Source organism: Papio anubis, chromosome X, assembly GCF_008728515.1.
Source record: "Papio anubis isolate 15944 chromosome X, Panubis1.0, whole genome shotgun sequence".
In the NCBI taxonomy this organism is placed as follows: Eukaryota; Metazoa; Chordata; class Mammalia; order Primates; family Cercopithecidae; genus Papio; species Papio anubis.
In genome coordinates this window covers 93,454,318-93,469,310 of record NC_044996.1, presented here as the reverse complement: position 1 = coordinate 93,469,310, position 14,993 = coordinate 93,454,318, and the positions used below count along the sequence as shown (strand labels likewise).

The following is a 14,993-nucleotide window of genomic DNA, read 5'->3' as shown; positions in this document are numbered from 1 at the left end:
GGGGCCACAATTCCAACTTCCATATTCACACATAATGATGAGTCCATAGAAATAAAGGGGAGATCTATGTTGTGTATCTTCAATTTTTTTCGTTTTATTGTATATATTTGAAGTATAAAACATGCTGCTATACACACACAGTGAAGGTTGCTATAGTCAGGCAAATGAACCTGTCACCTTCCTCAGTTACCTTCCTGCATCCTATTTTTGCAAGTAAACTTTTCCCAAAAACCCTACTCTCATGTGACATTCCAGTTGGTTGGCCCATTGGGGGAATTTTCATGAATCCCCATCATGTACTATTCAGTAAAAATATCGAACCCACTAAGCGTGCCTTTTCATCCAGTTGCTCCCTAGGTGAAGTGGAATTTGCTCTCCTTCACTTGAGAGCTGAAGGCAAGGAGGAATCAGGCAGAGGGGGAGGGAGCAAGTGCAGGCCAGACAGAGGGAAGGGCAGGTGTGAGGCGGTGGACAGAGAGAGCAAGAGAATGAGTGCGCATGCTAGACAGTCCATAAGCATTGGTCGACTGATGAACAGAAAGAGGTTTAGAATGTGGAATACTGACTGATGAACAGAAAGAGGTCTAGAATGTGGAATACTGAGGGTGGGTGCAGCAGGAGGAGGGGTCTGCTACGGAGGATGCATTTGCGGGTAGCCGGGGCCTGATGTCCCTAGTCCAGAAGGCTGGACTTTATCCTAAGGGCAGCAGGCAGCCCTGGTAGAGTTTGAAAAGGTTTGACATGACCAGATAAGGAGTTAAGAAAGTTGCCTCACACACTGGCACTGAGAATGCGTGGGAAGGGGTCAAGACTGGTGGCAAGAGGATGAGCTATGATTTGTTGGTGGTATATACCCAAAGGATTATAAATCATTCTACTATAATGACACATGCACACGTATGTTTACTGCAGCACTATTTATAATAGCAAAGACTGCGAACCAACCCAAATGTCCATCAATGATAGACTGGATAAAGAAAATGTGGCACATATTCACCATGGAATACTATGCAGCCATAAAAAACAATGAGTTCACGTTCATTCTCAGCAAACTAACACAGGAACAGAAAATCAAACACCACATGTTCTCACTCATAAGTGGGAGTTGAACAATGAGAACACATGGACACAGGGAGGGGAACATCACACAGCAGGGCCTATCAGGGGGTAGCGGGGGCAAGAGGAGGGAGAGCATTATAACAAATACCTAATGCATGTGGGGCTTAAAACCTACATGATGGGTTGATGGGTGCAGCAAACAACCATGGCACAAGTATACCTATGTAACAAACCTGCACGTTCTGCAAGTATATCCCAGAACTTTAAGTATAATAAATAAATTTTTTTAAAAAAGTTTAAAAAAAAAAAAAAAAAGATCTCACTTAGAAAGACCCAGGAGGTCGAACTGGCCAGGCTTAGTCACTGTGGGGGTGGTGAGAGACAGGCAGCAATCAAGGATGGCTTTCAAGATCTTTGGCCCAAGCTGCTGGGTGGAACGTGGTGCCTGTCACTGAGTCCGGCAGCACAGGAGGAGGGGCAGGCATGCCGAGAGTGGGGATGGGTGGGTTCATTTTGGGACATGCTGAGTAGTACTTGCTATGGGACTCAGCAACTTATAACTTGAATGACTTTGTGCCTACTGTGCCTCATCTGTAATAGGAGATGATCTAATCCCTTTGTGCCTACCGTGCCTCATCTGTAATAGGAGAATAAGAATAATTAGAAAAAATGACTAATTTGTTTCATTTGTTGAGTCTAGGAGACAGTTCTTTTATACCGCAGAGTGGTATTTTCTTGTCAGGTCCTCCTAAAATGGGAATGTCTCAACTTGCCCATACAGTGGCTTGATTTTTATCTATCTGCTTTGGGTATCACCACCATTCAGCATGTATTGCCAATACTAAAAAAAAAAAAAAAAAAAAAACCACACACACCATAAATTCAAAGTAACTGGTGTTTATTATCACGTGTGTGCCACATTGGCCTATCAGCCTGTCCCTCAGACAAACATACTTCTTCCTTCAAATCCTCTAATCTTCCTCTTGAAGCCCACCTCTCCTTCCAGGGGCTGGGGTAGGGCCTTTGGGACCCAGGTTCTCTAACACACTCTTCTCTGGGAAGTCGTTTCCAACTGCCTAGGATGCTGGATGGGAGGAGGTGAGTGCAACGGGCCTGTGGGGTTGTCAGTTGGCACAGGAAATCTATAGATTCAGGGAGAGGTGGATTTGGAAATGACAGTGTATGGCTGCACAGCATGAAGGGGATGAAGTCACAGACACCTGGATTTAAATCGAGACTCCACCATTTTTTAAATATCTTCTGTGACTTTGGGAAGGTTACTTAACCTCTCTGAGGCCAGTTACTTAATTTGTAAAATGAAATGATGATAATATTCTGGGATAATGGTTCATGTTTCCTTCCTTCACTTAAACCACAAAAACATTACTTTTTGAAAACTATAAACTCTGTTCACAGGGTGTCTTCTTCCAGGGTTAAAAAGCAATCTACTATCCATGTATCTGCTAGGACAAACACTGCTGCATGTCGCTTGACTCCTGACAAATGCCACGGCAAAGAAATCTCTGCACACTTTCGTGTTCTGGGAAATCGTTGACCACAAAGGACCAGTATTATCCATGGGACTTATATAAGGGATGCCGTCTGTCCACTCTGTGCCATGACTTCCAGATCGCTGACCCAACCACTCCTTGTTCTTTTTTCTCAGGAATGATTCACTTAGACGGGAGGTCTGTCCTCCTGAAAGTAGCTAGGCACAGAGAGAAACATTCCCTGTTCAGCTGGCTGAGACTTCCGCTGATTACAAAAACAACCCCTGCCCCATAAATCTCCCCACTAAAACCGGTCTACTCCTTCCTATGAAAGTAAAAGACACACACTCCCCCACCCCCACCCCCCACGCTTACTGCGACAGTGTGATTTCCACTTCTGGGGCGCTCTCCCTACGGCAGTAGCCTGAATCATTTCAATGTCTTGAATTGTTTAGTTTTTGTCTTTAAAGGGTGCATGTACTGCTCATGCAAAAACAGTAAATAATGAAAAAGAAACGGCAGGGCAGAGGCGCACCCTAGCGTAAACCTCCCAGCCAATCATAGGAGAAATCGGCCTCCTCCCATGCCTCCAGCCCAGTTCCCTCGTCGCCTGCCCATGAAGTCACGTCCGCTTCCTGGAGTCTCTCCCATAGCCTCCGGAAGCATTCGTCCAGTTCACGAGACACGCTCCCGAGAGGGTCGCTCCAGGAACGCCGCGGCACACCTCCGGAAAGGGCGGCCTGCACGCCTTCTCCTGTCGCAGCCGAGCTGGGCGGAGGGGTTCGCGACAAAACACCCAGCCGCTCTCACATAGATACCCATTCGCTCCCTCTCCCGGCTCCCGGCCGGCTCGCGGCAGCCAATCGAAGGTCCAGTTTCTGGCCACCGTCGCATCCATGTGACGCTAGCTCAACCCCACCGACACCAGCTTCCGCGCTGTGGCCGGTCTAGCCTACCGGTGGGCGGCTCCTCCTGGTTGTCTTAACCCTTCAATTCCGAGCCGGCCGCGCTGCGTTTCCAGGGCAGAGGAAACGAGGCGCCGCGCTGGCGCCTGGACGGCGGGAACCAGCTCCGGAGCGAGAACGCGCGTGAGAGAGCCCGAGAGAGACGGAGAGCGAGCGAGCGCGCGGGAGAGACTGAGAGCGGGGTCGGGGGTGTGAGAGAGACTTTCAGAGAGACAGAGCGAGAGGCCCAGACCGAGGCTGTCCCTAGCACAGGCCAGGGTGTCTTGGGACTCGAATCCCTGGGTTGGGCCGGCCGGCAGCGGGGCTTTCGGAGGAAGCGGGTGGTTTTCCCCGTCGTCCATATCTCCCCAGTATGGGAATGGCGGTCGCGCACTCTGGGGGTGGCGTCGTTCTCTTTCCCTGCTTGGGGGTGGCTTTTTTCAGCGGAGAAAGAGGATCCCGAGACGCCCCGGGCATTCGTAGCCGGCCGGGCTACACTTGGGCTAGGATCAGTGTTCAACGGGTCCAGAAATCACCGTGTCCTTGGCATCACCTCCCTCCCCACCTCCTCTCCCACCACACAGCAGGAGACACAGTGACTGGAGGGTTTTCAAGGAGGACTGCATTGCCCCTATTGAAACAAACTGTCCGACAAACCCTTTCTCGGACGTGTGACAGAGAGACGGTCATGATGTGACATATGAGTAGACATGCGTTTAATGGGCGCTGTGATTGCTGCATTCGTGCGCAATGAATGGTCCAGGCCATTTGTGTCCAGTAGCCGCACAAGCTGCAGGGTTTCGTGTTTGGAGAAGGAGGGCCTCTCCGCCGTCCACCTTGCTGGAGTACAGGCGACCTGGGCAGTAACCCTCTGCGCCATCAGAAATGTGGTGCTCTGAGTAGCCACAGATTTCCATCTGCATCTCCAATACCATTTCCCTCTACTGACATATCCCTGTTGGGTGCGTTGGATTTGTGCGTGGGTGTGAGGGTAATTTGGTGTGTTTGCTCGCAAAAGGAAAAGCGAATGGCCTTGCTGGCTGAGCTTATCAGGGCACTAACAGTGGAGAGGGAAAGGACTACGGTATTCTTAGGAGCAGAATCTCAACAACTCCCTGTAAAACGGGCCCTGTGTCTTAACCTGGAATGCTTTGGCATTTAATAAAATTTCCCGTGAATGCTTTTCATAGGGAAGCAGTTTTTACTGTTTCTGGTTGGACAGTGGTTACATTTCAAATCGTAGTTCAGAATTTGTGAAATACCCAAATTAAATCTCTACATGGCAGTAATCCATTTCCTTTCCTTAGTGTGTGGTTGGAAGATTAATTTGAGATAAGTGTTCAGTTCTGGGCTGGGCATTCGTGCCTGGCAGGGGAAACTTAGGTTCTTTAAGGGAGGGGCCTGATGTGCTAAAATGAAATCTATACCGTGTTTAGCCGCTTATGAGAATATGAAACTAAGGAGAGCCGCAGGTAAGTAGATGTCAGTTAATGCGAATTAAAATGGGTGACAATATAAAGAGAGATTGGTGTCACAAATAGTGAAGTGACTTGTATTTCAGCAGACCTCAGTGAGAAATGGTCACCACCACTCCCTAGGTGTGTGACCTTGAGTGAGTTGCTTAACCTCTCTGATCCTGTTACCTCATCTGCAACTGGGGATGATAATATATATCATAGCATGCCCTGGGAGAAGCTGTTCCTGACTACCTGGGCTATGGTGGTTTTGACTTCCTCTGTGTCAGAAGTACCCCTGTCTCATGCCTGCCATAGTTGTCTTTTTGTTTTGTTTTGTGATTTCAGGTGGTCTTACTCTGTCACCCTGGCTGGACTGCATTGGCCTCAACCTCCTGAGTTCAAGTGATCGTTTCACCTCAGCCTTCCTAGTAGCTGGGACCATAGGTGTGCAGCATCATGCCTGGCTAATTTTTAGAATACTTTTGTGGAGATGGTGGTCTCACCCTGTTGCTCAGGCTGACCTCAAACTCCTGGGCTGAAGCAGTCCTCCCACCTCAGCCTCCCAAAGTGCTTGGATTAGAGGCGTGAGCCACCATTCCTGGCTCCTTGAACAATATTTTATTCCTCAGATTGAGATGTGTCCTTGGGATGGGGCTGCATTTGATAATTCACTGAAGGCACCACTGAATGGAGTGGACCCTCAGTAAATACCTGGAGGAATGTGACCTGGCCAGTGAGGTTATTTTCTTTTGTAGGTGAAAGGTGTAACAGTCACTCGGCCTACACCCACAGTATCGACCTTGTGAACCCAGCGACCTGACTGCCTTGGGTGAGTCTAGGTAAGCTCCATTCTCGCCAGAGCTGACTTGCTGCTTGTCTTCTCTTGCTGCTCTGGTCACTCCCACTCCTCTTGGTCCCTCCCCTGTGCCCGTCCCTGGACTCCCTGTTGTACTCCCGCTGCTTTTCTGTGTACTCAGCTGCTGGGAGACCCCTGATGCCAGCACCACGCTTCACTGCTGTCTTCATTTTCTTCTTTGTTTCTTAAAAATGGGCATTGCTGGCTTTACTGAGTACCTGTTCTTTTTTTTACAAAGCTGCTAAGAATTGTATCTCTTCCACTCCAGACCCAGTAGGGTAGAGATTATCTGTGTAGGCATAAAAAATGTAGAACGTCTGCAAGTTGTGTGTAGGACAGACTCTTTCCTCAATCTGTGTGGCGTTGTGTGGCTAGGAGGTAGATTCCTTTGCCATGACATGGCGCAAGACTAGGAGCACAGTTTTCAGCACCCAGAGAACTTGCACAGATCTTACTCATTTTGCTGTAGGATTTTGCCACTTCTAGAAAAAAGTCCTTGTGGCCGGGCGTGGTGGCTCATGCCTGTAATCTCAGCACTTTGGGAAGCCTATGTGGGCAGATCACAGGGTCAGGAGTTCGAGACCAGCCTGGCCAACATGGTGAAACCCCGTCTCTACTAAAAATACAACTATGAGCCGGGTGTGGTGGTGGGTGCCTGTAATCCCAGCTAAACCGGAGGCTGAGGCAGGAGAATTGCTTTAAACTGGGAGACGGAGGTTGCAGTGAGCCGAGATCACGACACTGAACTCCAGCCTGGGCAACATAGTGAGACTCTGTCTCAAAAAAAAAAAAAGAATCCATATTTAATTGGGATTATTAAACGAAATCCGTGTCTTTAAACTGAAATAAGTGCACTTTATTATCTCATATTATTGAGGAAGATTGAAAAAAACATCACATGGGATTGGCTTAATTTTGAAAAGAAACACAAAGCTCTTCCTGGCGCTCATCTTCAGGGTGTAGTCTAGATTCACTTGCTTAGCTGTTCTCTTATTCTGCACAGGAGAATTGAGGTGAATGAGAGTGGGGAGTGTGAGAGGTACGTTTGGTGCAGCATTTCTGGCATGGGAACAGAACTGGCCAGGAGAAGGTGACGGTAAGGAGTAGCAGCATTGCACCCGATCCCCGGGCAGCTGTGGACACGCAGGCCAGCCCCTAGGACTCTACTGTCTGAACTTTTCCCTCAGGATTACTTTCTCACTTAGGTGTCAGGAGAGGCTGAACACCCAGAGACGCAATGCCACCAAGGGTGTGTGCATCTGCAGTCAGGGAGACCTGGGAAGGAATTCTGTCCCTGAGTGGTTGTGTGATCTGAGGGAAGTTACTTGACCTCTCCATGCAGGAATTTCTGCCTTTGCAACATGGGAAAATATGGATCTGCAGGGTTGACTTGACATACTTGGTGAGATGTTTATCACGGGTCCCACATCCTCCTTGTTTCATTTGATATTTGTAAATGTCCACTGGGCTCAAGGCTCTATGATGGGTGAACAAGACAAAGTCCCCGGCTTCTCTCAGCCCCTGGGCTAGTGGGTTGACAGAGAAATAACCATCTGTTGACAGCTGAGTGGGATTGGGGCTGGGACAGGGGAAATACAGGGCATTTTAGGAGCTTGAAGAAGGCCTCCTGGGGGAAATGCTATCTCAGCTGGGTCCTGCAGGGTGAATTAGAGGTCAAAGTCTTGCCAGGAGCCATTGCAGTCCCCAACTGTCCATCGTCATCCCATTCTACCTGCTGAGGTGGTGAGTTGCCTTTCTGATCAGGCCTGACTGATGAGGGATTTTTCTTTACTCACAGCTGAAAGAGACGTCTTGATCTGGTGACATTGTGGGAATGTTTTTTGAGGGCCCAATAGTGTGTAGTGGTTAGGGACACTAGCTCTGATTCTAGGCAGGCTTCCAACCCAGTTCTCTCCATGGCAATCATATAACCTTGAGAAAATTGTCATCCTCACCTGTGAAGTGGGTTTTTATTTTTCATACTAACAATACCAAACTGAGAGGGGTGTGTTTGTGAGTATGTGTGTGTGTGTTCAGCACATATTCGAACTGTTTCTGATATGGTTCTGTCTTTCTTACCCCAGTGTGTGCTGATAGCCACGATTTGGTAAATAAACATTCAGAGGACCAGTATCCTCTGAAGAAAACTGGTGAATTCTTGGTTTCCACGTTCGTCAAAAGAATAGAGCCTGGAAGGCTGATCTAAAGTTTCCATTTAGCATTTAATGTCAATTTTTGGTTGCATTCATCCAAGATGTATTTATCAAAACAATACAGAGAGATACCCTTACTGCAAAATATGCCATTGGGTTTTTTCACTTAACCTACAGCAAGATTGACTTTTCCCTCAGGAGTACAGTTCTGTGAGCTTTGACACAGGCATACATTCTTGTCGCCGCCACCACCACAGTCAGGATCCAGAACAGTCCCATCACCCCAGGGTGCTCCCAGGAACTGCCCCACTGCGGTTACCCCTTCTTCATCCATCATCCCTGGTGTAAAGTGATCTATTTCCTTCCCTCTCGGTTTGTCTTGGGGAGAGTGTTACGTCAATGACACCAAACAGTTTGTGGCCTTGTGAGGCGGGCTTCCTTCTTTTGGCCCGACGAACATCTTGGATGAGTGTCAGATGCCTCTGTCATAGGCTGTTCTTTTTTCACGAAAGCAGTTTCGCTGTGTGGAAGACCACAGGTGTTCAGCCATCCTTCTACTGAATGACATTTTCCTCACTCCAGTGTGGGGCAGTTTTGCGTCGAGCTGCTTTTACAATTCAGTGCAGGCTTTTCTGTGAACCTAAGTTTTCATTTCTCTAGGGTAGATACCAAGGAGTGGGATGGCTGGGTCCTATGGTCAACATCTGTTTGACTTACAAGAAACTGCCAAACTCCTTCTCAAAGTTGCTGTGCCATTTCGCCCTCCCAATTGCAAAGTGTGAGAGCTCCAGTCGCCCAACATGTTCTCCTTGCTTGGCCTTGCCAGTCTTCACGGTGTTAATTTGCATTCCCCTAATGCTGAATGATGTTAAATACGGTTTCTTGTGCTCCCGTTCAAGTTTTTCCCCCATTTTCTAGTGGGGTGTTGATTTTCTTATTGTGGAGTTTTGAAAATGCGCCATGTATTTTGGATATAAGATCTGTCAGGTCGGTGATTCTCAAACATTTCCTCCTAGTGGTGCAACTTCGATTTTCATTCTCTGAACACACTGGCTCTTACACAGCCAAAGTTGTGTTGTGTTGTGTTGTGTTGTGTTGTGTTGTGTTCTATTCTATTCTATTCTATTCTATTCTATTCTATTCTATTTGTCTAGAGACAGGGGCTCACTATGTCGCCCAGACTGGAGGGCAGTGGCTCGATCTCGGCTCACTGCAAACTCGGCCTCCTGGGTCGAGCAATTCTCCTGCCTCAGCCTCCCCAGTAGCTGGGGACTACAGGCATGTGCCACCACGCCAGTTAATTTTTGTATTTTTTGGTAGAGACGGGGTTTCACCATGTTGGCCAGGCTGGCCTCGAACAACTGAACTCAAGTAACCTGCCCACCTTGGCCTCCCGAAGCGTTGGGATTACAGGCGGGAGCCACCGCGCCCGGCCAGAGCCAGAGTTTTAAATTTTGCCAAACTCCTATTCATCCATCTTTCCTTTCCATGGATCATGCATCTCAGGTCATGTCCTAGCCTCACCTCACAAAGATGTCTTCCTACGGTTTCTCCCAAAAGTCTTAGTATTGAACTTCGGTTTGTAGGTCTCTGAACCCTTTTTCCTTAATTGCATGTAAAGGTTGAGGTTGAGGTGCTTCTTTTTGCATAAGGATAGGCCACCTCATGCGTTGAAAAGCTTATCCCTTCTCCCTTGGATTCCCTCTCACACCCTTGTCAAAACTTATTGGACACATTTCTATGGATGGATTGATTCATGGACTCTATTTTATTCCATGGATCTACTCGTCTACCCCTGTAAGCCAGCAATCTCGATTATTACAGCTTTAGAGCAAATCTGAAAATCTGATAATATGATCTCTCTAAATCCCTTCTGCTTTTTGAAACATCAGATATTCTACGTGAATTGTAGAATCTGCTTGTTTATACATGCAAATGTCCCTCAAGGATTCTGATAGGCAGGGACTGCATTCATTCTCCAGATCAAATTGGGGACAATGGACTTTTAACCTTTTGGGGTCTTTAAATATGGGAACACATTGTTTCTCTCCATTTAACTAAATCTTCTTTGATTTCTTCATTACCGTATAATAGTTTTGGGCATGCAGACCCCTTCCTTGTATTTTCGCTCTATACATAGCCATTTCATTGTGTTTGTAGCTTTTGTAAAACAGTATTATTTCTTAAATTTAGGTTTCCAGTTACTCATAGGATTGTTTTCTGTGTGTTGAGTTTCTCTCCTGTATCGCTGCTAAGCTCTCATTAATGAGCACTAAGCTCTTATTAGCTCTGAGAGTCTGGAGGAGATTCATTGGTTGTTTCATGTAGACGATCACAGGATATATGAAAAGGAGTACTTTGGTTTCTTGCTTTCTCCGACGTGTGCCATGACTCTTCTGGCATTATAGCACTGACCAGGCCTCCAGCGTGACGTTGAATAGCTGTGGTGAGAGTGGACGTCCTTGCCTGGTTCGCATCCTTAGGCAGAAAGCATCCAGTCGTTGACCATTAAGTGGCTTGTTAGTTGTAGGTTTGACTGTACACGCCCTTTTTCAGGTTGAAGAAGTTGTCTTGTGTTCCTAGTGTGCTACAGCTTTTATATCACCAGTGGACTTGGAATCTTATTGAATGGTTTTTCTGCATAGCTTGATGTGATCCTGTCATTTTTGTTCTTCATCTGATCTCTCAATCTGTGGATTACATTGATTGATTTTCAGGTGTGGGAAGAACAACCCTTGCATTCCTGCTATAAAACCCACTTGATGGTGGCTTATTATTCTTCTCACATACTGCTGAATTCCAATTACTAAGTTTTGTTGAATACTTTGGTGCCTGTATTAGGAAAGAATACTGGTCTGTCCTTTTCTTGGTATCCCTGCGGTGCTGGCCTCATAAAATCAGCGGGGCACATTGCCTCTGCTTTGTTTCCTAGAAGAAGTTGGGTAAGTTGGTGATATTTGTTCATTAAACGTTTGGTAGAATTGGCCAGTGAAACTGTTGCGGCCCAGAGATCTTTTTGCAAATGTGTTTGCCTGTGAATTCGACTTCTTTAAAACATACAGGACTGTGACACAGTTCAGTGTTTGAAATCCATCCTGTGTGAGTTTCCATAGCTTGTGGTTTTCAAGTATGTGCTACATTTCCTCTGACCTGTGGAATATGAATCTGTAGAGTCGTGTGTGTTCTTACCATATTGACCCTTTTATGTTTTCTGGGTCTGGAGTGCAGTCTCTTCTTGCATTCCTGATAACTGGTAACTTGTTTCTTTGCCCTCTTTTTTCCCAGCCCGTCCTGCCACGGGTGTATCAATTTCATTGATCACTTCAGAGAACCAGCTTTTGGATTAATTGAATTCATCTATGTGTTTTTCTCTTTGAAGTCTCCTGGGAGTTTTTGCTTCTGTTATTTAGTAAAATAAATTCTTATCCACACTCAGAATTTGGAAACGATTTCCATAGGCATGAGCAGCCCTTTTGACTAGATGCAAACTCAGTGGTCGGGAAGGTGAACATACAAAAGGGTGTGTCCCCATGGTGCAAATGCTTACAGTTGAGTAAAAGTCTCCCTTGTGAATGGATGAAAAATGAACGCTCATGGGCAGGGCATCTGTGAGTCACGCCTTGATTATTCTACAAATGATGCTTGGGAAGGGGTTGGAAAGTGTCAGCAGGGAATTGACATCGTCGAACTGCATCGCAGCCTTTTGCACTCCGTGTCACGTGGATGCATTAGTTGGTATCATTTCTAAATCCTTTATTAGATGGCATTAATATTCTAAGCTGGTGACATGTATGATCTCACGTCATCCTCAGAAGAAGCCTAGGACAGGGTCTCTGTATAATCTCCATTCTACACACAGGAAGTGGAGGGACAGAGAGGTTGAGTAAGATGAATAATCATGTGTTTTCTTCTGGTCTTATCACCTTGTGTTGCAGTCTGGGTTCTGCCCGCACACATTCCTCGCTACCTCCTTCGTGTCTGAGAATCTCCAGCTTCACCTCCTTTTCTGGACCCAAGGGCCTGGCGGGGCTTCCAGCTGGGACCAGACCTCCATGGATCCACTCCAGAAACGGAATCCAGCATCACCTTCCAAATCTTCCCTGATGACAGCTGCAGAGACTTCCCAGGAAGATCCAGCGTCCTCTCAGCCTTCTTACTCAGAACAGCCGATGATGGGCCTCAGTAACCTGAGCCCCAGTCCTGGCCCCAGCCAGGCCGTGCCTCTCCCAGAGGGGCTGCTCCACCAGCGGTACAGAGAGGAGAAGACGCTGGAAGAGCGGCAGTGGGAGAGGCTGGAGTTCCTTCAGAGGAAGAAAGCGTTCCTGCGGCACGTGAGGAGGAGACACCGCGATCACATGGCCCCCTATGCTGTTGGGAGGGAAGCCAGAGTCTCCCCGTTAGGTGACCGAGGTCAGAATCGATTCCGATGTGAATGTCGATACTGCCAGAGCCACAGGCCAAATCTTTCTGGGATCCCTGGGGAGAGTAACAGGGCCCCACAACCCTCCTCCTGGGAGACGCTGGTGCAGGGCCTCAGTGGCTTGACCCTCAGCCTAGGCACCAACCAGCCCGGGCCTCTGCCCGAAGCAGCACTCCAACCACAGGAGACAGAGGAGAAGCGCCAGCGAGAGAGGCAGCAGGAGAGCAAAATGATGTTTCAGAGGCTGCTGAAGCAGTGGTTAGAGGAAAACTGAGACGTGCACCCACATGGGATGGAGACCCAAAGGGACTGCCGTGTTGGCAGCGCCTGGGTGTGGGCCCATTTTGGGGACCAAACACCAAGCTGTGGTCGGATGAGTGCCAGGACCTGTGTGCCGGGACACGTGGGAATCCTCCCAGCATGATGCTTGACCGACCCCAGGAAGGTCCTCATCTTTCGTTCCTGTCATTCTCGGATGGCTGTGAGGCATTCCTTGGCAAGGGACGCTGCATACCAGCGGTCCTCGCCGCATCTCACGTGGCTCCCGTGATGCATGTTGTTGCTTTCCCACCCGGGATCTCCATCTCTCTTCCCTTCCTGCTGTCAGTAAGAGATCACATGTCTGTGTAGTGTGAATGCCTTGTCGCTGTCCTGTGCTTTTGCACCATTGAGTTGACTGCCTCTGAGAAGCAGCACTAGGCCTGTTGAATTGCAATGTGCTGCCCTGAGATCCAGTTTCAAGAATGGGCAGCTAAACGCAGTGTGGGAAAGGGATGTGGAATGAGAACTTGGTGGTTCACCGCTGTACTGTTTGTGTAATCATTTATGTATGTGGTAAGCTACATGTATGTAAATATTGCAATACCCCTAACAGCCGAGTAGTATTCTCCCTTGCAGGAATTTCTGACGGGGTTCTTCATCATCAGTACCAAATAAATATATGTAGGAATGGAAAATGGGTGTAGAATTCAGGTTTGTTCCTCAGTATTGGTTGGTTTCTCATTAGATCTGAGCTGACTACCTTGAAATCTCCCCAAGCAGGGGATCCGGGTTTATTGAGGGAAGCTCTACGCTGTGGAGACTGGGAACGGGGGAGGGAGGGCACCAGAGAACACAGCCCAGTCACTGTTTGAGCCCTGCAGCGGGACCAGCATCCAGACCGGCGAGGCAGGGCCATGACTTCGAAGAGAGGCTTCCTGTGCACAGGAGACGTGGAAGCAGAGTGCACCACCCACGGTGAGAGCCCTGCGTGTTGGTGCTGGTGCCCTGGCTTAGGGGCTGCGGCGCCATTGCTTGTTGTGTGGTGGGCCCAGGTGGCTGAACCTGAGCAACAGTTTGCACCTGCTTTGTCAGAACCAGAGCATCCTTGGGTTCTTCCACCATCTTATTGGGATTTAGACATGTGTGTCTTTTAATTTCAGGAGGCACAAATGATTAAATCTCTCTCTTTTTTTTAACCTCTGCAGAATCCTGAGATGTGAACCTAGCCAGTACCCGTGTGACTCCTCTGAACTGAAAACAAATTCTGCTTTGTGTCAGTCTGTTTTAGGTAGTCCCCAGAGCTGTCTTGCTGCAAAAGTCTGTGCGTCTCCTGCCGACAGAAGTGGCTTGAAAACAGGTAAGTGTCTTAGGTTCTGATGCTGAGATCTCATGAGAGAGTTGACAGTTGAACTGACCTAGCTCCAGGGGAGAAGGGAAAAAACAGCAGGGCTATTCCTTCTTGAAACACAAAGGCCTAAATGCAGACCGGTAAATCTCGGAGGGCTTCAGAGGGGTTCGGGTTTCAAAGGGGTTCAAGGCGTTGCCCTTTGGCTGATGTTTCCTAGGGTTCTGACGGTATTTTCCCCATTTCTGTATGTCAGCTGCCTTCCTCCACTCCCACACACCCATCCTCTAGCAACATTTTCAGTTCCACTTTATGAATTTGGAAAGCAGAACACCAGAGAAGTTAGGGAACTAGCCCACGGTGGCACAGGCAGTAAGAGGTAGAACAAGCATCCGAACCAGCACCCGAACCTAGGCAGGCTGGGATCGGAGCTGGCCCCCTTCAGCAGTTCACCTCTGTGAAGGCTGTGGGTGAAGTGCCTAGAGCCGGGCTTTGGTGCTCATTTCATAGCTGGTAGCACCAGGTCTTGGTGAGATCCATTGCTGAATCCTCCACACAGTGCCGTGGGCCAGGTACAATCATCCCCACCTTGCGGAGAGTTTGTGCAGGTCCTAAGGTGGTGGCCAGAGATGCATGCATTTGTCTGACTCCCCAGCCACTCAGATGCTCTCTGCGGACCTTCTCAGTCAGCCCAGTAAGCACACCAGGTCCGTGCTGCCAGTGACAGTCATCATTTCAGCAATCATCAGGGTTTCCATTTTCTCACCTTGCCTCTCTCCCTTCTGGGCTACGTCGACTGTCGTGGTGGGGAGGTGAGGAGTAGTTGCAGAGGTAGCCCTGCTCCGGGGGATTGAGCGATTCATCAGGGAGAGAGAGCTGACCCCATCTTAGTCTGTGTCCTTCCGCTATATCATGAAATACAACGGGCTGGGTGCTCTGGATTGGATATGGTGTGTTTATCCCCACCAAGAGTCAGGTTGAAGTTGAATCCCCAGTGCTGCAGTGTTG

The 14,993-nt window shown here is 48.2% G+C and overlaps 1 protein-coding gene and 1 long non-coding RNA gene across 10 annotated transcripts; one reads left to right on the top strand and one right to left on the bottom strand.

Moving 5' to 3' along the window:
* Positions 1 to 1,940: 1,940 nt before the first annotated feature.
* Positions 1,941 to 3,208, bottom strand: LOC110742158. The gene is made up of 2 exons (XR_002519575.2): positions 2,925 to 3,208; positions 1,941 to 2,767 (listed from the first exon to the last, which is right to left on the bottom strand). It is a non-coding gene; the product is annotated as an uncharacterized LOC110742158 (long non-coding RNA).
* Positions 3,209 to 3,435: 227 nt separating this feature from the next.
* FAM156B (family with sequence similarity 156 member B) lies at positions 3,436 to 13,335 on the top strand. Of its 9 annotated transcripts, none has more exons than XM_031660851.1 (4): positions 3,661 to 4,455; positions 5,296 to 5,394; positions 5,706 to 5,789; positions 11,895 to 13,335. In XM_031660851.1, exon 4 carries the CDS (start codon positions 12,012 to 12,014, stop codon positions 12,651 to 12,653), a length of 642 nt encoding a protein of 213 aa, XP_031516711.1. In that variant the 5' UTR covers positions 3,661 to 4,455; positions 5,296 to 5,394; positions 5,706 to 5,789; positions 11,895 to 12,011; the 3' UTR covers positions 12,654 to 13,335. The 9 variants fall into 9 exon arrangements, with proteins under 9 accessions (XP_031516717.1, XP_031516713.1, XP_031516711.1 ...); XM_031660850.1 differs by having other exon boundaries at positions 3,661 to 4,965; XM_031660857.1 differs by lacking the exons at positions 3,661 to 4,455; positions 5,296 to 5,394 and adding an exon at positions 3,436 to 3,637 and having other exon boundaries at positions 5,706 to 5,779.
* Positions 13,336 to 14,993: the final 1,658 nt, after the last annotated feature.

Bases quoted from the DNA above. Each gene is read 5' to 3' on its own strand.
- FAM156B (XM_031660857.1), top strand. From the start codon at position 12,012: ATGGATCCACTCCAGAAACGGAATCCAGCATCACCTTCCAAATCTTCC.